Below are 27,577 nucleotides of genomic sequence, written 5' to 3' on the forward strand. Positions count from 1 at the left end.
AGCATGAGGGCAGCCACAGGGGCTAGACGCAGGGCCAGCCTCATGCTTGCAAGGCAAACCTAGTGCTCTACTGACACCTCAGAGCCATCCCCTCGGCCCTTCCCTAATTCCACTGATTCTACTTATTTTGTTTAGCTTATTTATTTAGTTATCCCTAAAGAAATAAGTATCATGAGTTTAGTTATCCTAGCCTCGCAAGCTCCCCATGGCGCAGTCATATCTCAAATACAGTAAAATATATATACATGCCTCTCAGAGAGCCTGGCAAGCTACTGAGAGTATCCTGCCTGCACAGCAGAGCCTGGCAAGCTACCCGTGGTATATTCGATATGCCAAAAACAGCAATGATAGGTCTCATTCCCCGACCCTGAAAGAGCCTCCAATCGCTGGGAAAGACGAGTAAAGAGAGAGGCTGCTAAAATCTCAGGGCTCGGTGTAATAGAGACGTTACTGGTGCCCGCTCAAATAAATCGATGAACAACGGGATGACAGTGATACAGTGATAGAGTTATCCCTAGATTGTTTTTTTTTTTGGTACTGTTTGCATATCTTTTTTGTGTTTTAATTTAATTTTATTTTTATAAAGTTGTTCACAATAATTTATTGCATTCAATATTCCAATACCAATCCCACCACCATTACACCTTCCTACCACCACTATTTTGAATTTTCCCAACTGCCACCAAAGCTTGCCCCAATAGCGGGCCCTAAATAATTTATTTTATATGGATTGTTATGAATAATCTGCTAAAAATGGTCAAAAAAGTTTCCTTAGAAATAGTGTGTTGGGGGCTGGAGCGATAGCACAGCGGATAGAGCGTTTGCCTTGTGTGTGGCTGACTCGGTTCGATTCCCAGCATCCCATATGGTCCCCCTAGCACCGCCAGGAGTAATTCTTGAGTGTATGAGCCAGGAGTAACCCCTGTGCATTGCCGGGTGTGATCCAAAAAAGAACAACAACAACAAAAAGAAGTAAAGTGTGTGAAGATTGTTTTATCTCACCCTGAAGTCATTAAGCCCTTGTATAAGAGATTACTAACATGTTGTTACAGGTTGAGCCTTGTGTGAAAATACATCTCTCTCTCTATATATATAGATATATGTATATAGATAGATAGATATCACAAGATCAGTTGCTTTCTACTTTCTATTCCACCAATATGGTGTGCTATTCCTGGTACATCAGTGGTCGAGTGCTCTAGGAATTGAAAAATTTTAAATAGGGTGATATAGCTGGAGCCAAATTTTTTAACCGGGTGGTGACTTTGTCTTCCCTAGTTTTTAACAACTCACTAGCAAACTGAATCTTACCCAATTCTCTATAGTGCCTTTCACAGAGGACAGACCTGCTGAAAGGATTTTGAAATAAATGCTTTTGGTTCCCATTTATAGCAAGCTATTCCCCAAATAGTTTCACTGGCTTGCCATTTCCTTTTCTCATGTAGAATCACTTAGAGAGAGCTAGTATTTTGGTTTTTGTGTGTTCTTTGGGCCACACTCAGTGGGGTTCAGGGGTTACTCATGGCTCTGTGCTCAGGGATCACTCCTGGCAGTGCTTGGGACAATATGCAGTTCCAGGGATTAAACTGAAGTCAGTCACATCAAGGCAAGCACCTTAAACCCTGCACTTTCTCTCTGACTGCAGAGTTAATATCTTCTTAATGTATCAAAGTCAAGAAGAATTCTCCCTTTCTAGCAAATAGAAAACCCTAATAGCTCAGTAATTACCACAATTCTAGAAAGCTGCATCTCTTAGGACACAGATTCTATCAAAATGAATTGACAATATGTTTTCTAATAGCAAACTGTTTCTTAATGGCTTCATGTTTGAATACTAAAGATGGAACAGATAAGATATTAATCTCACCACTGAAAAGTTACATTTCAAGGCTATGGTTGACCAGATTTTACAATGTTAAGAGGACTCAACAATGCAAAATGCAAACCGGTGAGGATATAAAGGAATATCTGCTTGGATTTCACTAACCTTCTTGTTTCCCTGAAATTACTTCTGCATGAGAGTCCGAAAAGAGGAAGTCAAAGTGCAGGGGGATGTCAGTCAGGAGGTCCTCAAGGATGGCTTTCTGCTGACTGCAAGACAACCAGACATTTGCATATCAATAAGTGTCTCTGGACATTCTCTGTTTTTGAAAGGCAAAAAACAGAGATGACTACAGTGCCTCCTATCTGAAACCAACCATTTTAAAGCTAATGCAACTCCTTCAAGACAAGCTATTTTAAAAGAAACTTTCAGTTGTGTGAATTATGTGATCCTGAGATAGAAAGTCACAAGCATTCCTTAGCCTAATAGAACAGAAGACTTTTTTTTTTTTAAATCTTCTCTGTATCATTCCAATTTTAGTATATGTGCTGACGAAGCAAGATGGGAGCGACAGCACAGCGGGTAGGGCATTTGCCTTGCACGTGGCTGACTGGCTGACTCAGGTTCAATTCCTACATCCCTCCTGGAGAGCCTGGCAAGCTACTGAGAGTATCCCGCCCCACAGCAGAGCCCAACAAGCTGACAAGCTACCCGTGGCATATTTGATACGCCAAAAACAGTAACAACAAGTCTCACAATGGAGACGTTACTGGTGTCCGCTCGAGCAAATTGATGAACAACAGGACAACAGTGCTATAGTGCTGCAGTGCTCTTTTTTTAAAAAGATGACTTTTGGGGCTGGAGCGATAGCACAGCGGGTAGAGTATTTGCCTTGCACGTGGCCAACCCGGGTTTGATTCCAAGCATCCCATATGGTCCCCTGAGCACCGCCAGGAGTAATTCCTGAGTGCAGAGCCAGGAGTAACTCCTGAGCATTGCTGAGTGTGACCCAAAAAACAAAACAAAACAAGACAAAACAAAAACCCACAAACAAACAAACAAAAAAGATGACTTTGTTTGTTCAGCATTCGGAGTCATCAGCAAACACATTAGAATGGGTTTGGGGGGCTCTGGCGAGGGTCACCTTTCGGGAAGGATTCTCATCCCGGCGGTGCAGAGGATGTACAGTGGGGTCTCCTTGTGCTTGGCCCTCGGCACGTGCTGTGCAGCAAAGTTCAAGAGCGGAGAAATGTAGTCGCTGACTTTCTCCGGAGAGGTAGCAAATTCTGAAATGCCTAGGGAAGGAAACACGATGCTCCCATGATACAGATATTTTATTTTTATTTTACATATTCATTTATTTTAAAAAGATTTTATCTATTTATTTATTTATTGGCTTTTCGGGTCACAGCGGCGATGCTCAGGGGTTACTCCTGGCTCTGCACTCAGGAATAACTCCTGGGGGTTCTCAGGGGACTGATGTGGGCAGGATAGGGAAGGCCCCCTCCCAAGGCAATGGCAAAAGCCGACCCTGCAGAAAGCAGAGACCTGATAAGAGATTGGACCCCTCTCCATCAAGTTCCTTAAACCCTCAATCTCTCCCTTAATCTGATTAACTTTAGTGATTCAGCCCATGTTCTGGAGTCAGAGAAGACTCCAGAATGTTCTGGATCAAGACAACGGCGGCGAGGGGGCTGGAGTGATAGCACAGTGGGTAGGGCGTTTGCCTTGCATGTGGCCGACCCAGGTTCGAATCCCAGCATCCCATATGGTCCCCTGAGCACCGCCAGGGGTCATTCCTGAGTGCATTGAGCCAGGAGTGACCCCTGTGTATCGCTGGGTGTGACCCAAAAAGAAAAAAAAAAAGACAACGGCAAGAAGAGCCTATAAAAGCCATCTTGAACAAAGGAAAGGTGTGCATATGCTGCCTGAACCCATGTACTGCTTGCACCCATGTGTTGGCCCGCATCTCCCCTCTTGAGATGTGTACCTTCGTGCTTTCACGTCTAATGCTGGGATGTGTGTAGGGGCTCTCCTCTGCCCTTGGAGAAGCCCACGTTCTCTCTTGAGTGCGTCACTCTCTCTCACTCTCTCCCCACACCTTCAAAAACCCTCCAAATAAAATCTATTTACTTCACTGCTTGTCGACTCCTGAAATTCTTTTCTGCGAGGTGAGACAAGAACCCAGTAGCCCTGGGTCCCAGATCGCAGAGGTGGATGAGGAGAAAGTGACCATCTTCCTCCTCCCCGCTTCACACTGAGTCACCCGTGGGGCCCACTGACATTAATATGGGATGCCGGGGATCAAACCCGGGACGGCTGTGTGCAAGGCAAATGCTCTACCATGGTACTACTGCTCTGGCCCTAACGCAGATATTTTAGCTCCCACTGTGTGTGCTTCTTTAGGTGTCCACTCAGAGACAGCGTGAGCCACTCAGCATCCTCTTCTAGTCCCTCTGCTAACGCTACCGAGTCAGTCCCTCTTCCTACACATGAGGAGGCCATGAGCTCTCCAGTCCTGTTCTCTCTTCTTCCCAGACCTCCAAACTCCAGGCCTATCTGGGCATCTACTAGGTGTCAGACATCTGAGGTCAGCTGCACGCAAGCTCATCCCAGCCCTGGGGAACCCGCTCCCACATTTCCCCCTACAAGCTCACACACGAGCCGGGACTGCTGTCCCACCCCTCCAAATCCCACCGCCTGGCCCTCTTCCCCGACCTGCTAATCAGCTATAACCATCCACTGGACATGGCCCAGGGCCCGTCCTCACAGTATCCCAAGCTCGGTCTGTGCAGAATAATTCGATCCGTTTCTACCAGGGCCTGGCCTCCCTTCTTGTTACCCACCTCAGTGAGATCTACTTGCCTTTGCTGGCCACCCCGGGGCTCACTGCCCTCCCACCCCAACTGCGTCTATCTTCACAGTCTTCCGCTTCTCCTCAGCTCACCGGCACACAATCCCCTCTGCCTGCTGGGTGCAGCACGCCCTGCCTGCCGGTCTCGGCAACCCTCAGCCATTCCCCGGAATGGCCCTTCCTGAATTACCTTTTTATGCCTCCTCACTGTCCGCCCGATTACGCTCCACTCTAGAATAACCTGCCTGTCCCTGTGTGCTCGCCCACCGTCCCTCTCTCCACATTCTGTCCACTCGGTCTCGGCTATATGGAAAGAAATTTCAAGAATGCATCACGCAGGCCTTCGGTTCCCTGCCCTGCCACCGGGAAGAGCCTTTCTCTACCTCTGACTCCTTTCCCACCTTAGCACTGGCTCAGCCTGGCTCACGTCCTCCAGGCACGTCTCCCCGATGGGACCCTGAAGATGAGCTCGCTCACCCCCTGCTCAGGCCCACCTCCAGCTGTGCCACCCTACCACAGGGAAGTAATGCATTTACCTGCCTGTCCTATTACAACGGGAAGTTTCTCCAGGTTACAAGCTGTGTCTTGTCCAAATTACACAGGGCCTAACAAAGAGTAGGTGCTCAGCAAATATTTTTTTTTAAGTTAGCATATAAGCACCCGGATATTTTCCATCTGATGGAATTCCCCTGGTATTAAAGATGAGGGGGATTTTACAAGTCCACAAATTCCTCATTTTTCAGATCAGGAAATTGCAGACTCTGAAAGTGAAGGACTTTGTCAAAGGAATTGGGTGGTTCACATCTTTTTGTTTTGTTTTGTTTGAGGGGTGAACACAAAAGACATGCTCAGGTCTTACTCCTGGCTCTGAGCTCAAGGATCACTCCTGGCAAGCTTGAGGGACCATTATGGGGTGCCGGGGTTCAAACCTGGGTTGGCTGTGTACAAGGCAAATGCCCCACCAGCTGTACTATCTCGTGGGGCTCGACTGATTCACATTTTAAAATTCTACATACTATGCTATTCCAAGGGACACCCAATTCCAAACCAGTTAGAATCTATTAAGAAGTTTTTAGAACTTTGCTATAATGCTATTCAGAATTATAAAAAGACAACTTGATTTGGTTTTCAAAAGGTAGCATTGCATCAGAGAGCAGCTGGTTCAGTCTGGTTTTAATGAGATTCTGGTATACACTATGCGATGATGTTATAGGGCTCTCTTCATTCTCTAAGAACAGCTCCAAGGCACTCAAGTTTTCAGCTTATTCCATGAGAATAGTTTGATTTTGGTGGAACCTGGTATGTGAAGCTAGATAAAATGCAAATACTAATATAATTTCATGATTTTAGTTTTTGGGTAGATTTTTCATTTGATAAATATCACTTTATCTGGATGTGTATTACCTTACCTGGAAATACTTCTCTATTAGGTAAAAACAAAAATTCAAGGGTTAGGAAAGATAAAAAACTTTCAAGTAAAAATCACTAAGACTTAAGAGTAAAAACAGTATACATTTATGAAAATACACTCTTAGCAAATGAATACTTATGTAAGGAAATTAGGACTAAATTTCCTCCATTTAAACTAAAAAATTAGTAAAGCCTTTGAATTTTCTGAGCAATATGCTGGTACCCAACTGCCCAAATAACAGTAAGAAAATAGGGTCTGGAGTGATAAAACAGTGGGAAGGGCGCTTGCCTTGCAAGTAGCTAGCCTGGGTTCGATCCCTGGCACTTCATATGGTCCCCCAAGCACCACTAGGAGTTATTCCTGAGTGCAAAAGCAGGAGTAACTTCTGAATACAATATAGGGTGACCCCAAAACTAAACAAAAGTGAAAATAAAAACAAAATAAAGAAAAAGAAGAATCAGCCTTCTGAGATTACATGAGGTGGGCCCCGAATTACTCAATCAGAAACAGTAGAACTCAGATGTTCTCAGTTCTATGGTGAGTCAGAACCTTTCTCTGAGGACAAGTATTTCATTGTGTTAAAACTGAATATTCTTTTCACTTATATTTTTTTAATTTTTCTTTCTTGGGGGAAAGGGGGACTGGAGTGATAGCACAGCAGGTAGGGCATTTGCCTTGCACATGGCCGACCCGGATTCGATTCCTCTGTCCCTCTCGAAGAGCCCGGCAAGCTACCGAGAGTATCCCACCCGCACGGCAGAGCCTGGCAAGCTCCCCGTGGCATATTCAATATGCCAAAAACAACAAGTCTCAACAAGTCTCAGTAACAACAAGTCTCACAATGGAAAATTTTACTGGTGCCCACTTAAGCAAATCGATGAACAACAGGATGACAGTGCTACAGTACAGTGCTACAGGAGGGGGAGGGGACCATATCTTGAAGTTCTCAGGGCTTACTCCTGGTTCTGTGCTTAAGAATTACTCCTAGAAGAGCCTGAGGGGACTATAAGTGGTACCTGGGATTGAATTGATGTTGGCTGAGTGCCAGGCAAGTGGCCTACCCACCGTTCTTTCTCTCTGGCCACACACTTTTAAATTTTTCAGTACTCCCAGGCAGCACTGCAGGGGCTCAGGGGTCCCTAGGACTGCGCCCGGCAGTGCTGCTAGTGGGGGTGTGGGTGCTGTAGGGCCGGGGATCCCACTCTGGGTGTTGTGATGCGAGGCATCCCTTGGAGCCACGAAGGTCCGATGTACATCTGGTCCACTTGTACACAGATCATCAGGAGCCGGAGAGAGCTCGATGGCCTGAACCCAGACTTTGCATGCAGGAGGCCCAGGTTCAATCCCCAGCACCATGAGATTCCCCCTTGAGCACCGCAGGGAATGGTTCCAAAACCCAAATCAGGACCCCAAAAATGTTAAAAAAAAAATATGTAAAATGTCCATTTCAAGGTATTCCTAAACTTTCCTTACCTGTCCATGGAAATGTCAATGCAGATAAATGTTGAAAAACTCAGATTTAAATTAAATAACAACACATTAACTTAGATGTCCAGCTTTTAAAAGCTGGACATAAAGATATCAGTTATAATTTCATGATCACTTATTAAATAAACTAAATGACTAGAATATATTTGGGTATAGTTTTTTTTTTTTTTTTTGCTTTTTGGGTCACACCCAGCAATGCACAGGGGTCATTCCTGGATCATGCACTCAGGAATTACCCCTGGTGGTGCTCAGGGGACCATATGGGATGCTGGGATTCGAACCCGGGTCGGCCACGTGCGAGGCAAACGCCCTACCCGCTGTGCTATCACTCCAGCCCCAAATTTTTTAAGATTTGTATCTTTTTATCCATTTTTTACTGGTTTATACTATTATGGAAATTATTTTATTTTGTTTTTGTTTTCTTGGTTCACACCTGGCTGTGCTCAGGGCTTATTCCTCGGGCTTGGGAGACCATATGAGGTTCTGGGGATGGAACCCGGGTCAGCCGTGTGCGAGGTGAGCGCCCTACCCGCTGTACTATGTTATCACTCTTGACCCTGGAATTTCAGTGGTGTAGTTTCACACCTCTTTATGATTCTCCCCACCCACACCACCGAAGTTGCAATCCCACCACCAAAAAGACCCCTTTCTCCTTTTCCTCTCTCAACTGTTATCGTTTTCTTTTCTTTTTCTTTTCTTTTTTTTTCCGTTTTTTTGGGTCACACCCGGCGATACTCAGGGGTTACTCCTGGCTCTGCACTCAGGAATTACTTCTGGCAGTGCTCAGGGGTCCATATGGGATACTGGAAATCGAACCTGGGTTGGCCTCGTGCAAGGCAAATGCCCTACCCACTGTTCTATTGCTCCAGTCGCTATTATCGTTAAATTTTCCTCTTCAATTGGGAGCAAAATTTCTAGTGACTAAATTCTAGTGACTATATTTGCTCTATCAGAATATAGATTTCCTTGAGTTGTAGGAAATATCTTGCCATCAGGACAGAGACGAATGGCCACTCATCAGGAAAAGATTTTCCACAGTGAATATTGACTAGCCAACATATGAGCAGACGTGTTGAACAAGGAGCTCTGATAAATGCCGCAGGAGCCAGAAAGATGCGGGTCTGGACCATCTACAAAGATGCTGGCCACTTAAGCAAGATGGAGAGGAAAAAGGAAGATAAAGTGAAACATCCCAAGGTCCTGCAGTAAGCTGTGAATCAGGGTGGTGGCTGAAGGGACAGAAAAAGAAAGGTCTGAACAATAACAGAAGCAAGGGCAGAGCCGAGAGATCACTCACACAGTGGCCCTTACATACCAGGCTTTATTTTCATCACCACTGGCTTCCGGTTCTTATCTCGCATCTGTCTGATGTCCAAGAGATCGTGAGGATTGCCATTGTGCCTTGGCCAGCAGTAGACGAAGATCCGAGACCCACTGCTCCCACAGTCCACCACGATCCCGTAGTTCATGTTGGGGTTACTGATGTCTGTGGCTTCGATGTCAGTGACTCGTGCCAAGTACCTTGTTTAGAAAAACACACACTTTTTTTTTTTCACTTACTTACATATAGCACAGCAGGTAGGGTGTTTGCCTTGCACGCAGCTGACCCGGGTTCGATTCCTCCCTCTCGGAGAGCCCAGCAAGCTACCGAGAGTATCCCGCCTGCATGGCAGAGCCTGGCAAGCAACCCGTGGCTGATTTGATATGCCAAAAACAGTAACAAGTCTCACAATGGAGATGTTACTGGTGCCCGCTCGAGCAAATCGATGAACAACGGGATGACAGTGCTACAGTGCTACATATAGTATGTCATCCCAGACATATCGGAGACAATACAACAAGTAAATACCAAGTGATTTCCAAGCTGCAGAATTATACTACTTGATCATATATACAACTGCCACATGGTTAAAGAGTCAAAAGAAGATATGCATCCGTGATAAAGATAATCTAAATCAGATAGGCACTCGTTATTCATTTCAAGAAGTCCAGACAAGTTCTGAGAAGCAAAGCTCCGTTGCCAAGTGATGAACATTAACCAAAACACAATCAGCTTAAAAGGTATCACGAGAAGCTTATGTTTGAATAATGACTCCGGGGCCTCTTATGATGTGGTGGTTAGTGATGAACCAGCTGCAGAGCCTAATTTTTCATGCCAGGATGCTTTTTCATGCCAGGGTGCTTGCAGCTCAGAGCCTGGCTCCTGCAGCCGTGGGCTCCTTAAATCCAACCTAATCCCCAAAGGCTTCCAGCCAGAAGAGGCAAGCGTGGTATCGCACTTAGAGAAGAAATGTTCCTTTCTCTTACCTTTGAAATTTCTTGTCCCTTGAGAGCCGCCCATACTTATTTCGGATTATGACAACAGAAAAGTATAAAAGGGAAGCAGCAGCAGCCACCATGCTAAGAACAATGATCTGACGCAAGTTGATGTTCAGAATCCGAGGACACCCCACTGGAGAGATGCTAAAGTGCCAGGAAGCAGGAAAAAGACAGGAGATGCCGATCCTGAAATAAAGACAAACAAAAAACAGAGTTTCAGGCCCTCTGTTCCAACAAGGGCCCCCCGACCCCTTCCCTAAGCCGGTCAATTCAGAAAATATTCAGCTTGGGAGACCCATTAATAAGGATCTGTACCCTAGTCTCTTCCACAATTGAACACAATCTTGTACTTAATACTGCACACGTGGGGCTGGAGTGATAGCACAGCGGGTAGGGCGTTTGCCTTGCACGTGGCCGACCCGGGTTCGATTCCCAGCATCCCATATGGTCCCCTGAGCAGCGCCAGGGGTAATTCCTGAGTGCAGAGCCAGGAGTGACCCCTGTGACCCAAAAACCAAAAAAAAAAAAAAAAAATTCTGCACACGTGCCCTGCACAGGAAACCACGTTTACTCTCGCAGGGTTCACCTGGCATGATACCCTTTCAGTCTGTGGCAGGAGTGCCCATGAATGCAGAAGAAAAGAAAAACCCAAACTGGGCAGTAGTAGGGCACGACTGCCAACACGTTTCATGTGTGATTTCATACCTTTGCCACCCAAGTTGTGTTCCCGTGGCACCCCGAACCCAGGTTTCACTGGACAAGTCACGAGGCCCCGACACTCACCTCCCCATTGTGCCGGTTCAGCGGTCAGGCAACGTCCTGGGCCTCGCGGGTTCCTCACGCACCATTACAGAGACCGGCTTCGGCAGCCCTCCTGGCCCGGGAGCGAGAAAAATCAGAGATGTCACAGTCCACGAAAACACATATGCTCCCTTTCAAACGCCTGTTTAAGTCCCACTGGGCAAAACCTGGCGCATCATCTCAGCGCTGCAGCAGGTGGGTCTATTTGTAATATCTAAGTTAATTTCATTCTCCCAGATAGCGGCTTAACCCCAAAAGCGATGAGAACAGCCCCTTGGTGTATTCATTAGGCTCTCAACCGAAAGGCAGATCCAAGGCTTAAAAATATCAGAATACCAAGCAGATCGTAGATGATTTAACATGTCCCTAAAAGGTTTTGAGGTGGGAGCAGAGAGGTGGAAAGATGAGCAATGTGAGTCTGACGCGTCCTTTCAAGGATCAGATCTCCTTGGTGTAGGAAGTAGCATGCCACACACCATGTTCCTCCATGTTATCACCACTGCTCATCACATACGAGAAACATCACAGGGATTCCTGCCCAGGGCATCTATGCAGAGACTGTGCATTCTGCCCCGTTTTGGGGGCTCTTTCTCCAGAAAACATCACAGAGCTGTGCGATGAGGTTCACTGGCATCTCAACAGTCCCAATGTGAAGGGTTTGTGTGTGTGTGTGTGTGTGTGTGTGTGTGTGTAGGGGTTCTTGACCTGAGGTGGGGTGGGGTTGGGGGAGTCCTACTTGCACAGAGCAGTACGGGACAGGCCCCAGCCATCTCTAATTCCAGGCTGGAGCATATGGGTCAAGAAATAAGTGAATACAAATCAATGCTTATTTTAATTTTGCTTTTTGGGCACTGATTAGGGATTATTCCCTTCTGGGCGTACTTAGGGGACCACGTAGTACTGGGGATCGAACCTGGGCCTACCATATTAGGTATTCAGCCTGTTGAGCTATCTCTTCGTTCCTCCCCACACCTCCCCCCCCAAAAAAAAAAATCCAACAACCCAGTTAATTTGGGATAGGAGCGGCTGTCTTCCAAGCACAGCTCAGGAATCCTGGGGCCCCTCCTGGCTGGCGACTCTCAGCCAACCAGGCCTGCAGTTCAATGCAGAGGCCCAGGATACAGTGCTGCTCGAACCCCACGGCCTGGGATTAGTGTCAGGTACCTCCCGGGCTGCACCTGGCAACGCTCAGGAGACCATGTAGTGCTGGGGTTGGGATGGAGGGACGGTGACTGGCAAGGCGAGTGCCTGAACCCAGGAGTACCTCTCCAGCCCGTGACTGTTTAATATTAGGAGCCATCTGGATTTTTGTTTTGAATTTCAATGAGTTCTTATGACTAGAAGCATGTTGCAGGAACTCACGTTCTTTTCACCTCAATTGCACAGTGGTAGATGGTTTGCCTTGCACTTGGCGGACCCGGATTCGATTCCTCCGCCCCTCTCGGATAGCCCGGCAAGCTACCGAGAGTATCCCGCCCACACGGCAGAACCTGGCAAGCTACCCGTGGTGTATTCGATATGCCAAAAACAGTAACAGCAAGCCTCACAATGGAGACGTCACAGGTTCCCGCTCGAGCAAATCGATGAGCAATGGGATGACAGTGACGACAGTAATGATGATGACAATTGTAAACTATGCTGTTTTGATGTTATGCTTCATAAACAGGTTTCCAAGAACCTCTCCGTGGCGTTGAGTCGGGACTTGGTGGACAGCTATCTCGCCAGCTCCAGACCTCAAACTGCAAAGAAAACAGGCAGAGGGTGTCTCCCACTGCAGGTCGGAAGGAGCTGAGACGGCCGCCTTGGCCTTGGTTTGGACTGTCCTGCCCGCCAGCTGCCTACCCCGGCCTGCTGCTCCTCACCTGAATGACTCCTCAGGGTCCTTCAAGTCTCGTTCCCTGTCACTCCACTCTCCTCTCACCTCTTCCTGGCCAAGCTCATTTCCTGCCTTGACAGCCAGATAACGCAAGCATTTCTTTCTGCACCCCAGGTTTTCCTGAGCCACACGTGCCTGCCTGCAACCCCCGAACAGTATCCCCATCTGAGAGCCGCACAGGCCCATGGGAAACGTTCTCACTGAACTCACACTGCACCCGCACCCTCACCCTCTTCCCTGCCACCCTGCTCGCCCCTGGGGTCCCAAGCTCAAAGCTGAGTTGCCTCCACCTTCCCGGCCCTTCATCTTCCACATTCAGTTTCTGAGATTCTGTTTCTCTAACCTTTATTTGTCTCCAGCCTCTCCCCCACAAGCTTTTTAACTGTTGTGCTGGGGGGGCGCGGGGGGGGCCACCAGTGCTTGTCTGGCAGTGCTCAGGAGGTCATGCAGGATGCAGGATCAGGTACACATCCCCAGCCACTCTAATCTATGCCTTGCCTATCACTATCACATGTGTCCGCCTGGTCTGTCAGAAGAGCAGCCGAATCTCGTGTCCTAGTACAGACTCAGCCCAGAGCCTCTACAGCACCCTGAGGCTGATTCCTGCAGCATATTCAAGACATCCTCATGTCCAGATCCTGTTACCATTTTTTGTTTAGTTTTTAAATATTATATATGGACTGGAGCAATAGCACAGCGGGTAGGGTATTTGCCTTGCATGCGGCCGACCCGGGTTCAATTCCTCCATCCCTCTCGGAGAACTTGGCAAACTACGGAGAGTATCCCGCCCGCACGGCAGAGCCTGGCAAGCTCCCCGTGGCGTATTTGATATGCCAAAAACAGTAACAAGTCTCACAATGGAAATGTTACTGGTGCCCATTAGAGCAAATCGATGAACAATGGGACAGTACTACAGTGCATATATATATATAAAATTTATTTTTGAGGCACCGTGGTTTTTTTTTTTTTAATTTTATTTATTTTTAATTAGAGAATCACCGTGAGGGTACAGTTACAGATTTATACACTTTTGTGCTTATACTTCCCTCATACAAAGTTCGGGAACCCATCCCTTCACCAGTGCCCATTCTCCACCACCCGTAAACCCAGCATCCCTCCCACCCTCCCCAATCCCATCTCCCCCCCACCCCACCCTGCCACTGTGGCAAGGCATTCCCTTCTGTTTTCTCTCTCTAATTAGCTGTTGTGGTTTGCAATAAAGGTGTTGAGTGGCCGCTGTGCTCAGTCTCCAGCCCTCATTCAGCCCGCAACTCCCTTCCCCCACATGGCCTTCGACTACAATGTAGTTGGTGATCGCTTCTCTGAGTTGACCTTTCCCCGGAACGTGAGGCCAGCCTCGAAGCCATGGAGTCAACCTCCTGGTACTTATTTCTACAGTTCTTGGGTGATAGTCTCCCACTCTGTTATTCTATATACCATAGATGAGTGCAATCTTTCTATGTCTGTCTCTCTCTTTCTGACTCATTTCACTCAGCATGAAACTTTTCATGCCCATCCACTTAACTACAAAATTCTTGACCTCCTTTTTTCTAACAGCTGCATAGTATTCCATTGTATAGATGTACCAAAGTTTCCTCAACCAGTCATCCGTTCTGGGGCATTCGGGTTTTTTCCAGATTCTGGCTATTGTAAACAGTGCTGCGATGAACATACATGTGCAGATGTTGTTTCGATTGTACTTTTTTGCCTCTCTGGGATATATTCCCAGCAGTGGTATTGCTGGGTCAAATGGGAATTCAATATCTAATTTTTTGAGAATCGTCCAAATTGTTTTCCAGAAGGGCTGAACCAGTCGGCATTCCCACCAGCAGTGAAGAAGGGTCCCTTTCTCCCCACATCCTCTCCAACAGCGGTTGCTTTTGTTCTTTTGGATGTGTGCTAGTCTCTGTGGTGTGAGGTGGTATCTCATGGTTGTTTTGATCTGCATCTCTCTGATGATTAGTGATGCAGAGCACTTTTTCATGTGCCTTTTGGCCATTCGTATTTCTTCCTTGGTAAAGTTTCTGTTCATTTCTTCGCCCCATTTTTTGATGGGGTTGGATGTTTTCTTCTTGTAGAGTTCAACCAGTGCTTTATATACCCTTGATATCAACCCCTTATCTGATGGGTATTGTGTAAATATCCTTTCCCATTCTGTGGATAGTCTTTGGATTCTGGTCAATGTATCTCTTGCGGTGCAGAAGCTTTTTAGTTTAATGTAGTCCCATTTGTTGATCTCTGTTTTTACTAGATTGCTTAGTTCCGGAGGCACCGTGGTTTACAAAGGTAATCATGACTGAGTTTCTGGCATATAATATTCCAATGCCAATATACTCCATGCATAAAATGCTGCCAACACCAAGTCCACTTCCCTCCACCAATGGCTCGTTTCCCTCCCACCCCGCAGCCCACCTCTCTGGCAGCACCTTTTTTTCCCCTTTTAGGCACTGTGGTTTATGATTCCGTTATTCATCTGGTTTCATAACACCTTCTCTCCTCCTCCAGGGGGACCACTTGCCCCCTCCACTGTTGCAGTGTTCCCCTCCCCGTCCTGCCCCCCCACCCCAAGTTGGCAAACTTCCAACTGATATTCTTCATTTCTATTATTCTTCTCAGATTCTTCATTTCTATTGCCTTTGGGCATCTGCCATTCCCCTACCATTCCCTCAAGAAAAATGTCCTGACACTTTCAAGACAGCCCTGCAAATCGAGCTGTACCCTTCACCATGGTGGCCACTTGCCACCTGTGCCTACTGCACTCACGATCCACACTTCAGATCCTTGGTTGCACTGAGCACTTTTCAACTGCTCGATAGTCACACACAGGCTCGGCCCTAGCCGGCAGTGATCAGTCCCAGTGCAGGCAGATGCCGACACCACGGCGGCCTCCGAAAGGGCCCGAATCTCCCGTGTGCAGTCCTGCTCTGCCCTCCATCCTCTCTCCATCCTCTATCTCTCTCCCTCCCACCTTCCCTCTCCCTCTCTCTGATTCCTTCTCTCCTCCCTTTCTCGCTCTCAGCTGGCATCTCTCTGCCCTCCCTCCATCCTCTCTCCCTCCCTCCCTCCCCCCCTCCCTCTCTCTCTCTCTCTCTCTCTCTCTCTCTCTCTCTCTTTCTCTCTCTCTCTCTCTCTCTCCCTCCCTCCTTCCTTCCCTCCCATCTCTCCTCCCTCTCTCGCTCTCAGCTGGCATCTCCGTGTTCCACATGACAGGTCAGGAAGGATCATCCTCTGAGGCGCCCTTTTGACTCTGCTCCTCACAGAAGGAGTCCAGCTTCGAGAATTCCCTCGGGGTCACCTTCCTCACTGCAGGGTGAGCCCTCAATGGCAGGCACGACTCCTTACTCTGCTGTTCCCCCACTGACTAGGGCCGTTCGCGCACGAGAATGAGCAATCACTGTCTGTCTCCAGGCTGGCCGAGAGCTGAAGCAGACAGGGACCCAGCTCGAAAGAATCTGGAATGCGGGAGAGGGCAGAGCAGGGAAGGACAGAAGCCGCGGTCACTTCTGACAAGGAGTTCCAGTCTGAATATTTAAGAAAGCAAGATAATTATACAAGAGAAAAGAAAGCTCCTCCTCCTCCTCCTCCTCCTCCTCCTCCTCCTCCTCCTCCTTCTTTTTCCCCCCTTGGTTTCTGGGTCACACCCAGTGGGGCTCAGGGCTTTCTCCTGGCTCTGCACTCAGGGATGACTCCTGGCAGGGCTTTGGGAACTGAACAGCTTAACCTCCAGGTCCCTGGAGGAAGACTGAGTTAATGAATTAACGATTCAGTGATGAGTGCAATGAAGTGAGTGGTAGTGCACAGAAGGAGTAAGAAGCTGGAGCAAATAGTACAGCTGATTAAGTCTGCCTCGCATGCGGCCAAACCGGGTTCCATCTCCAGCATCCCATTCGGTCCCCTGAGCCCATCAGGAGTGGCCGTTGAGTGCAGAGCCAGGAGTAAGCCCTGAGCACCGCGGGGTGTAGCCCCAAAACTAATATAAATGAAACTGGTGCCAAATTTCAAGACTGTTGGCAGTTTGGGACAGAGAAAATACACAAGGCCAAAGAAACCATGACAAGAATAACAAAGGCAATGCTAAATTCTAAGGTTCAGAGGCCAGCATGATGAAGGGGCATCAGCGGGAAGATTCCTGGAGGTGAGACTGGAAAGCAGAGGAGAAGAGAGAATAGATCCTGGAAGATCAGAATAGTCATGGCACACTCAGAAAGCTGTGCTCTGGTGCTTGTCTTGGGACTCTGTCAATGTGTGTGTGTGTGTGTGTGTGTGTGTGTGTGTGTGGTGTGTTGTATGCAAGAACTTAAAAAAAAAGGGTAACTCTTTTTGTAAGTGATGAAACTTATGTTTGAAGGAAGTGAGAAAACAGGATTATTTATAATTTGCAGAAGTAGTTGCTTCTTTTTAGGGTAAGCCTATGGCTGAATATTACCCAGCAGCAGTGAACGACCCTGTAATTTGACCTTAAAACATAAAGGCCAGCTGTCCTCACTGCTGCAAAGCCTGGCACCAGAGCTCAGGGACGCAAAGTAGCGCTCATGATTCAGCTCCGAGGCTGACTGGTGGTCAGCGGAGAGAAGCCCGACAAATGCCAACGCCGCTGTCAGCGAGGCTCTGACTGAGAGGGCTGAAGAAGACCCGGGAAACAATTGCAGCTGCCAAGTGAAGAATACTGCCCTGGAGAAAAGTGTGGGATACCAAGAAACAGAATTCTCTAATTCCACTCAAACAAAATCACTGTCATCCCATTGTTCATCGATTTACTCGTGTGGGCACCAGTAACGTCTCTATTCCTCCCAGCCCTGAGATTTTAGCAGCTCTCCTTACTCGTCTTTCCCAACAATTGGACGCTCTTTCAGGGTCAGGGGAATGACACCTATCGTTACTGTTTTTGGCATATTGAATACGCCATGGGTAGCTTCCCAGGCTCTGCCCATCTAAATAACAATGCCTACAGTATTTTTATCAATGTTCCAGGAAAACATTCCTTCTATACACTGATTATATTTATCACTAAGCTCTTAATACCAAATCATTTGAATATTCCATGATGTTATATGTTTTTCACAAAATAACAAGACAAATTAGTATTGGGAAAGGAAAGAGCTTAGAAAGACGTGGTAAGATGACATAAATGATGCTTCAGAAAAGAATTCTCTGAGGGTGGGAGGGATAGCACAGTGGCTAGGGTCCTTGCCTTGTATCCGACCGACCTGGGTTCAAACTCCGGCACCCTATATGGTTCCCAGAGCCCTGCCAAGAGTAATCCTGAGCCCAGCTGGGGGTGGCCCCCCAAGCAAAACAACGCAATAAGGATCTAAGAAATGCGAGTGTTCTGAAAAATCCAAAGAGCCCCACCACACACAGGCAGGCTCTGTAGGAAAGACAAGCAGACGGTGTGATTGTGCGTTGCTGTATTGTGCTTCAGAGATCACATGGTTCTGGCTGTGTTTGCTTGGGGAAGGACTCGGTCATCCTTGGCTCTGTGCTCAGGAGGGACCATGCCCTGGTACTCCCTCTCCCGGCCACAGGGAGGTGTTTGAGAAAGCGACCTCACCTGCAGGGTCACCTGCTGGAAGCATGAGCGCCGGTGCTGTGTTTCCAACAGTGCAGGCTCACCTTGTGTCTGTCACGTTAATTTTATGTCTAAAACAGCTTCGGGCATAAGAGCCATTGCACACGTACGGGCACTCGGTAAACAGAAAGAAATCGTGACTCATTCTGTGGCCGTGTTTGCTTTACTGCAATGGTCTGGAACAGAAGCCACGGTTTGTCCAAGGTGTGTCACTACTGAAACAGATGCTGCCGAGTGTCCGAGTGAACTCAGCGGTGGGGAAAGGATCAGTGATCCATCCCTTGTTTTAAGAATGCATGTCACTGCCTTGATGACCTATATGCTCTTAAATATATTTTTATGATGATTTCTAAGATGGCTGGAGCGATAGCACAGCGGTTCGGCGTTCGCCTTTCACGCAGCCAACCCGAGTTCGATTCCTCCGCCCCTCTCGGAGAGCCCGGCAAGCTACCGAGAGTATCGAGCCCGAGCTCGCGGCAGAGCCTGGCAAGCTACCCGTGCGTATTGGATATGCCAAAAACAGTAACAATAAGTCTCTCAATGAGAGATGTTACTGGTGCCCGCTCAAACAAATCTATGAGCAACGGGATGACAGTGACAGTGATTTCTAAGATAATTGTATTGATTTACACAGGCTTACATTATTATATAAATTTGGTGATTTCAGCTTTATGCCTTAATATATATATGTATACGCCTCAATGTACTCACACAAGTTCTAGCCATTCCCATGATCAGAGTAACACGTCTACCCTTTCCTCACCACCCCCATCTCCTCCCCTTATTTATATATCAGTTTTTAATAATATACTTAATTAACACTAATTCCCTTAGATAAAATTACAATTATGCAAATAAAAAAGCCATCTATGCATAATAAGAAACTGTATGTATATTTTATATACTTTGATGTGTGGAGGTTTTGGATCACACCCAGCTGTGCTCCAGCTTACTCCTGGCTCTGCGCTCAGGGGCCATTCCTAGCAGTGCTCAGGGGATCCAAACTGGCACTGGGGACCAAACTGGTGTCAGCCGTGTGCAAGACAAGCGCCTTACTCCTGTACTATCTCTCTGGCACCGTATATACTTATTTTTTAAAGTGTCGGTTTTATTTTGAAGGCCTGTTCCTAATCAAACTTTCTTGGGAGGCTGGGGTAGAGGGATCGGGTCACACCCAGCAGTGCCTTGTTTAATTGCTCAGGGAACTGTGTGGTGCCAGGGATGGGGCCTGGGTGTCCTGCATGCAAAGCTCATGCTCCCACCTCCGACGTGCTGTTTTTCTGGCCCTTGACTCCTTTTTATTTTTTTTTATTTTTAAATAATTTTTATTAGAGAATCACTGTGATGTACAGTTACAAACTTATGAACTTTTATGTTTGCATTTCACTCATTCCATCTTAAATGACCCTTTTCAGGTCTCTTTCCCTTTACCACCCGTTAGTCACCTAAATCTGCAACTCTTCACTTTCCGATTCCAGTCCCCATCCTGAGACAAAAGACACTGTTCCTGCCAACTCAGTACATCTAAGGCGACTCCCACCACCAATGAACAGTGCCAGATTCTCCGGGTCTAAGGGGGGTGTCACCAATGACTGGGCCCCCCTGGGTTCTATACTTTGGTTCTTGCTTCTTCTGTGCTGACATTCTGTACTGTCATTGGGTGCTGCCATTTCTTCCCCAAATGTTTCATGCATGTAATATGAACACACAGGGTGCTGGAGTAATAGTACAGCAGGTAGGGTGTTTGCTTAGCACGCGGCCAACCAGGGTTCGATCCCTCCCTGGCATCCCATATGGTCCCCCAAGCACTGCCAGGAGTAATTCCTGAGTAGAGAGCCAGGAGTAACCTGGCATTGCTGGGTGTGACCCAAAAAACAAAACAAAACAAAACAAAAAAACAAAAAAAACATAAAATGAGCATGCAGGCATCACTTCCCGGTAACAGATCTCTTGGTCCTGAACATAGATCTCTTAGTGGACCGACCACCTCAAGCCCTCACTGTGAACACTTAACACCACTCTGGAAACTTCCATAAAACTAGCAAGCACAGCAGGTAAGGTGCTTGCCTTGCATGCGCCTGACCCAGATTTGATCTCTGGCTTCCTATAAGATTCCCCAAGCACCATCAGGAGTAATTCATGAGTGCAGAGACACAAATCACCCCTGAGTATTGTTGGGTGGGATTCCCAAAAAATCTGAAAAACAAACAAACCAAAAAACCTCTACTTTCCTCTCATGGGTTCCATCTTATCTCCCCAACCTGCTCTCTGCTCTGCCCAGAGAATTCTCTGCTCTATCAAGCTGGGTCTCTGCTCTCACCCATCAATGTTGTGTTTGTTTTTTTTTTTTTTCCATTTTTGCCTTTCGCATTCACTGAAGTCACTTCCTTCTAATACTTCTTGTTCTCAATATGACACTATTTTCAAGGTACAACTCAATGATTTTCTTTGTGAAAATAGAAGCTGTTATACTTTCTAATGTTTTTTGGGTTTTTTGTTTGTTTTTTCGGGGTGGAATACACACAGTGGCTCTCAAGAATCACTCCTGGTGGTGCTCAGGGAACCATATGGGATGGTGGGGATCGAACCCTGGCCAGCAGCATGTAAGGCGAATGCCCTACCAGCTCTACTATCTCTCCGGTCCCTACGTTCTAACATTTTAAACTTAATTCTGAGTCTTCTCAATTCACGCTGTTTAAAATAAGCAAGTCCTTGATGAATTTTCAGGTTGTTTCTTCTTTCTAGACTCTATTAACAAGTGCTGGAGTGGTGCATTCCTAATGGGGACAGGCCAATCTGAAGCACAGATTAACATGCAACAGTACACGTGACAAATGCAAAAGCCAGTGCAGAAATGGCTAAGCTATTTACAGATATAAGAACTGCATTTCATAATTCTGCTCATAAAGTTAGTAAATCGGATACAAAGACAAATGTAGCATCACATTAAAGGTAATGAGAAACAGAATTCTTTTGGACCTCTCAAAGGTTGAACAATTAAGTATTTTCATTACACAAAACAGAACACAGTACAGGCGGGAATGTGAGGATAAACTGGAGATGTGCGTCTCTCATTTAGAATTCTTTCGCATCTCTAGTTTACCTTCTAGCCCGGGAGCTTCTGAGTTATAAAACGTCTCTCTTCATTCCCGTCGGGTGATAAAGGAGCCCTGAAAAATTGCTCTGCAGCCCTATTCATCTGATTGGGGTGAGGACCGCTGCAGGTGCTGGGACACGAGCGAGCTGTTCCTTTAAAAGGGGTCCACGCAGTGCTTGAGTTTGAGAAACATCACTTTACCACGCAAATAGCTCATTTATTATTATTATTATTATTATTATTATTATTATTATTATTATTATTATTATTATTATTATTATTATTTACTTCAAGGAGAAATCCAAAACGTGGAAGTAATAATTCCCGTAAAACCGAAGCGGTCGGTCCGCGGCAACGTCCTGAGAAGGCTGCAGGGGGACACGCCGGGTCCTCGGTGGGGACATCCCTGCCACCCGAACGGAACGGTGGGGGACACAAGCCGCCCACGCTCCGCGACCGGGAGGGCAACTGCAGCGTGGCCACCCGAGCCGGGTCTGGCGACAGCGGGATCCTCCGGCCAGACGCCGGGGACAAGCACCTGCCACCCCGGGTCACGGGGGCTGGAGCCGCGGGCCCGGATGTGGCCGCGCGGCCGGGGCAGCGAGGGCGTCCGGGCGCAGGGGAGGACACGGGCCGGCGCGGGAGGACCCCTCGGGGGGCACAGGGGGCCCGGGCGCGGCCCTCGCCGTCCCGCTGCGCGCCACGTTCCCACCGTGCCAGGTCCGGCCAGTCGCTGCGGTCGCCCGCCCTCCCCGGGAACAACGGCCTCACCTGCTCTGCAGCAGCTCCCGATTCGGCGGCCCGGGCTCCTGCGCGCGAGACGCCGCGAGCTGAGCGCATCCCGGCCACCGCGCACGGCGGCAGCGGCCGAGCGTGAGAGCGGATTCCTGCGGGCTCCGCTCCTTCCCGGGAGCCGCGCCGCCGCGACCCAGCGGGAGCCGCGTCACCGCCTGCGCAGGGAGCGCGCACGCCGGGGCGGGGCCGGGCGGAGGGGCGGGGCCTGAGGGCCAGGGGCGGGGCTTGAGGGGCGGGAGTGGGTGGGGGCGGGGCGGGGCGGGGCAGGCTGGGGAGGGGTCTGAGAAGGCGATACCGGGCCGGGGTGGGGTCGGGCGGTCCGGGGCAGTGTCTGTAGGGCAGGAGTGAGCGGGTTTGGAGCGGCTAGGGGCCCGGGACTAAAAGGCGGAGGCGGGCCGGGCCGGGACCAGAGACACTGGGGCGGGGTCTGAGGGTGCGGGTCCGGGAGATGAGTGGGCAGGGCCGGAGCGTCTCGGGGAGGGGGCTGAGAAGGCTGGGGCGGGGCCTCGCGGCCCGGGGCAGAGCCTAAGGGGTTGTAGTGGGCGGGGCCGGAGCGGCTCGGGGCGGGGCCTGGGAAAGCAGGGCCAGGCCGAGCCGTGGTCCGAGCGACTGCGGAGGGGCCAGAATGGGCGGGGACAAGGGGCGGGACCGACCGGCTCGGGGCGGGGCTTAGAAGGCGGGGCTTCGGGGCGGGCCCACAAGGGGCGGGGACGAACTGATTGGGGCGGGGCTTAGAAGGCGGGCCTTCGGGGCGGGGCCTTCAGGGCGGGGCCAGCCTCTGGCTGACAAACGTTTGCCTGCGAAAGCGCTGAGCTCGCCACCAGGTGCCACTTTGCCTTGTAAATGGCAACAGTGAAAGTGATGTGCCAGAAGTGACCGGTCCTGGGCCGTCTGGCTGTTATAACCGAAGTGCAGCGTCACATTAAAGTGCTTATGTGAGGAGAACTGCAGGGGCAGTTTCTCGTTTCTCTGCGCTCCTTAAGATCGTGCAAACAGCCCCTAAAAACCTGAGATGAGAGGGCCGGGAGAGAGGACCCCAGGAGCTGGGGCGCAGGCTTTGCAAGCAAGCAGGACGGCCCAGGTTAGATCTCCTCGCAGGGCGCCTGAGCACTGAGCCGGGAGTAGCCACAGGGTGTGACTCCCAATCAAACAGAAAAAAGAGAAGAAAGAAAACATAACAAGAACGAAGCATTTTTGTCTTCTCTTGTCGTTTTCACTGACGGGGTAATTAAGAAGCAAAATTCTGTGCCCTTTAAAGACCGTAATGTTTGAGATATTAGTTTTGATTGTCACTGTCTCTCTGTGACTCCACGAAATGCCAGACTAGTATTCATTGCTTACAGTTCTTTGATAGTAGATATCTATTAAGAGCTGGGAGAGAAAAAAAAAATATATATATTGCTTTTTGGGTCACACCTGGCGATGCACAGGGGTTACTCCTGGCTCTGCACTCAGGAATCACTCTTGGCAGTGCTCAGGGGACCATATGGGATGCTGGGAATTGAACCCGGGTCGACTGCGTGCAAGGCAAACGCCCTACCCGCTGTGCTATTGCTTCCAGCCCCAAAAACTATATTTTTTAAAAGTGTGACAACATGGAATATTGATACATTAGTTTCCTTGACATTGTATATCATTCCAAATTGAATGACTTTAAATACAACAAAGTTCTGAAGTTACAATTCTAAAACCCATTCTCTCTCCTCTCTCTCTCTCTCTCTCTCTCTCTCTCTCTCTCTCTCTCTCTCTCTCTCTCTCTCTCTCTCCCCTGTCATTTATTTATTGAATTCAAAACCCAAAACCCTTTAAAACTGTGCATGACCAAATTAGGGCAAGTGAGTCAGCACCCATATTTAAACCTAAACAGTATTTCTTTTTAAATTATTATTATTTTTTGAAGAGGCCTCCAAGCAAATATGACAATTGCTTGGATGTCTGGTGGCTTTGCTCTCCAAATATTTTAACCCTTCTTTCTGGGGAGCCTTAAAGGTAAGTATGAGGTGCTGAGTGCCACAGAATCAAAGAAACCAACTGACCCTTGGAAACGAGGAGTCCCTACTGCCCGCCTCCAGCGCTTTCGTGTCCAGGCTGGTTCCTGAGGGACTTGGCTAACAATTCTATACTTCTAACAGCATTTGTCTTCAAGGAGATCATAGCTCTTTATAGACATTACCTCATTTATTAGCCCAACATTCTTAAGGAGGGGGAATGAGGCAGGATTATATGTATTTTTTTTTGCTTTTTTTGGGGGGTCACACCCGGCGATGCACAGGGGTTATTCCTGGCTCTGCACTCAGGAATTACCCCTGGCAGTGCTCAGGGGACCATATGGGATGCTGGGAATCGAACCCGGGTCGGCCGCATGCAAAAGCAAACGCCCTACCCGCTGTGCTATCGCTCCAGCCCCAGGATTATATGTATTTTATGGCGTTTTGTTATACAAGAAATTTGAAATCCAGCAAGAGAGAGAGAGAGAGAGAGAGAGAGAGAGAGAGAGAGAGAGTGATGGTTCAAAGCAACACCCAAGTTCAAACTTTCCTTCAGCCTTTCTCGTCACAACAGCACTTTCAGTTTTACTCGAGAGGGGTCGTGTGGGATCTGGGTAATTAAACACACACTTGCACAGACAAGGATGCTTCTAGGACCCATATCTCTGTCTGGGGTCAACACATCTCAGATTTCCTAAAGGCTATGCCCATCTCACAGTTCAGCTGGGTCAGGAATCTGATCCGGGTGAATACATAGTGATGCTGTCCTCTGGCTACCATCATTGCTACGTAAATGATGCCATTCTGAGCAGATGTAAGTTGGCTTCTTCCCCTTTTTCTTCCACTTCATCTGTAGGACAAGATGGTGCTTGGATTTTCACACATTTTTTTTTTTGCTCCGTTTCCTCAATCAGTCACACTCGCTGAGGAGGTAAGAGGTTATTTATTGGACCATCTGAGTGTCAGTATTTCCCTGCCCCTTTCCTCTCCCCAGCTAACACCACAGTCCTTCTCAAGCCCTCATTTCCTCTTCAGCTCTTGGTAAAGTGAAAACCAACTCTGGGGCTCAGTAAGGAGATTTGATGTCCCTGGCCAGTTGGCCTCATGTCCACCTCCTTAAGACTGAGCATTGCTGAAACTGCTCCGGTTTTTCATCTTCCTGTCCAACACTTTTCTATTTATTCTCTGGTCCTAACATGTTTCATTCCTTGGCTTGCTCTTACATCCTTTCTTATTTTCATGCCTCTGAGCCTTTGCACACTTTTACAGTAGTCAGAATAACTTCCTCTTTCTTACTATCTAGAAAAAATTATATTTTTCCATCCTTCAATTTGCCTTCCAGAAGCTGTCCTATACCTAACGTCCCCAGGCAAGAAAATTTCTCTTCTTCATTGCTCAGCACCACTATTTTTTTTTTAGAAAGTAGAAAAGTTTATTGGCAAGTAGAATAGAAGGGAAAAGAAACTCCACATCTTAGTATAGGACTAAGTTCAGGTGTAACTGTTCTTGGCCTTTGCTCATATCTTATTTTTTGTCTATCTCTAGCCTAGGGCAAACATGAAATCAATTCAACAAATTTTGTGTGCCCATGATGTGTCCCCCATAATATCATGCAGTGCAGAGGAGATTTGAGGTAACTTGCCTTCCACAGGCAGAAATAGTTTTGCCATCTCTTGTTGCAATGATTCTACTGTTGACCCATCTCCCAGTGCAATCTTATTTGAAATTTGGACTCTCATTCTTGATTTTGATTTTATTTTTTCTATATTTTTTGATGTTTCATGATTTACAATACTATTCTTGACAGTTTCATGTTTCATACATACATACATTTTTCCAACTACACACCTGCCAACAGGATCCCCTCTACTACATGCCTCCACCAAAGTTTCAAGGACCCCTTCCAACCATCTTCCCCTCCCACCCCAGATAAGCTCAATTCTGTAGATCAATTCTCATGTTCTGTTGCCTTTGTGGGCTCTCTATTTCTAGAGCAATGCTCAATAATGTCTACTTGAACTGAACTATATTGCTTTACATCTCTAAAGTCAGTTCCATCTGTGAGAATATTTAGAATTTGCCTTTTGCTGACCAACTTATTCATGAACCTTCTTTTGTTTTGTTTTGGGGTCACACCTGGTGATGATCAGGTCTTAGTCCTGGCTCTGCACTTAGGAATTACTTCTGGTGGTGTTAGAGGGATCATATGTGATGCCGGGGATAGAACTGGGGTCAGCTATGTCTTTTAAGCGAAGTGTCCTACCTGCTGTACTATCTCTCTGGTCCCCTCATTATCCTTCTTAACTTTGAATAATAGCTGCAAGCTAGTCTTATCTCCTGTGTCTGCTCCCATTATATCACCACCTCTATGGAGAAGGAAAAACTTTGATATCATCTCCTCCATGATGCTCAGGACAGAGTAAGACACATAGGAGTTGCCCCAAACATATTTGCTAAGTGGTTAGTGGATGAATAAGCGAATGAAGACCTTGCTTTCTTGATCAAAGAGCACTATTTATGAAGAAAGAACTTGGGAAATAAGGCCATTTCTCTGCTTATCACCCTACAAAATTACTTAAGGGAGGGGTAAAAAAATGTGACAAGTAGTGGGCGACTGGGAGGTAAGTTTTGTCTCTCCTCACCAATTTTTGATCTTACCTATGCTAGATGCCTAGAGGGACACTCCTTAGGTCTTGGGGACTTAGATGGCACATTTACAGTGGGTTATGTAGATGGAATGCTATGTTTACATTTTCTTGCCATTTCAGTTGAGACTGGGGACAAGGGGCCACATGTGTATTGGCAGTCCAGCTTCATTCCCCGTGTGGTTTCCCCAGCACTCATCTAATATTGCAGGCTGTCCTCCTCCCACCCTGGAACCCCGCTCTCTCAGAGCTGTTATGTGATTTAATTTTTGTCCATGGCACTCATCACTCTCTGGTATACTATAGACTTTATGTATTTGCTGATTTATTGTTTGTCTCCTTACGTTTACTATCAAGAATTGTTAACTAGTAGAAGGTGGTTAACTACTCAAGGAAGTAAAGGAAGTTTTTATATGGGGTCTAGAAGAAGTGAGTATAGGAAAATAGCCACTAGTGCTCATCTACAGGAGTGTGGAAAGGCAAAAGCTGAGAATTCAGTGAGTGTCCTTCAGACTGACCCTCTTCTGCTCCCATTTCTAGGCTGAGGTTCAGAGCTGCCCTAGAGCGCATGACTCTTAAAATTGGCTACATGGTTTGTGGGCTCTTGCAAAAAAAAAAGTAAGATTCCTTGTTCAAAATTTATTAGGGGACCAGAGAAATGGAACAGGGTTGAGGTGCTTGCCTTGCACCCCGCTGACCTTGGTTCAGATCCCCAGTACCACATACGGTCTCCCAGTCCCTCAGGCAGCTCAGAGCCGGGAAGAGCCCTGAGAACAACCAAGTGTGGCCCAAATTCTCTCTTCCCTAAATTAGGAATTTCAAGATAGCAGCAGTAGATCATGAAGTCAAATGTGGGGCATTTCTGAGTGCCAGGTCCAGGTGACAGACAGCTCAGTTCTTTGTGACTCTTAG

The 27,577-nt window shown here is 47.6% G+C and overlaps 1 protein-coding gene across 2 annotated transcripts in view; it reads right to left on the reverse strand.

Moving 5' to 3' along the window:
- Nucleotides 1-22,198, reverse strand: part of ENTPD4 (ectonucleoside triphosphate diphosphohydrolase 4) — a 38,636-nt gene extending 16,438 nt beyond the window's left edge. For both annotated transcript variants that reach the window (XM_055144377.1, XM_055144376.1), the window contains exons 1-6: nucleotides 22,009-22,198; nucleotides 10,678-10,768; nucleotides 9,883-10,080; nucleotides 8,891-9,096; nucleotides 2,967-3,117; nucleotides 1,988-2,091 (exon numbers count right to left, since the gene is read on the reverse strand). In XM_055144377.1, coding sequence (XP_055000352.1) covers nucleotides 1,988-2,091; nucleotides 2,967-3,117; nucleotides 8,891-9,096; nucleotides 9,883-10,080; nucleotides 10,678-10,685 — 667 coding nt within the window. In that variant the 5' untranslated portion in view covers nucleotides 10,686-10,768; nucleotides 22,009-22,198. The remainder of the gene's footprint in view (nucleotides 1-1,987; nucleotides 2,092-2,966; nucleotides 3,118-8,890; nucleotides 9,097-9,882; nucleotides 10,081-10,677; nucleotides 10,769-22,008) is intronic.
- Nucleotides 22,199-27,577: the final 5,379 nt, after the last annotated feature.

This window comes from Sorex araneus, chromosome 7 (genome assembly GCF_027595985.1).
Source record: "Sorex araneus isolate mSorAra2 chromosome 7, mSorAra2.pri, whole genome shotgun sequence".
Taxonomy (NCBI): domain Eukaryota; kingdom Metazoa; phylum Chordata; class Mammalia; order Eulipotyphla; family Soricidae; genus Sorex; species Sorex araneus.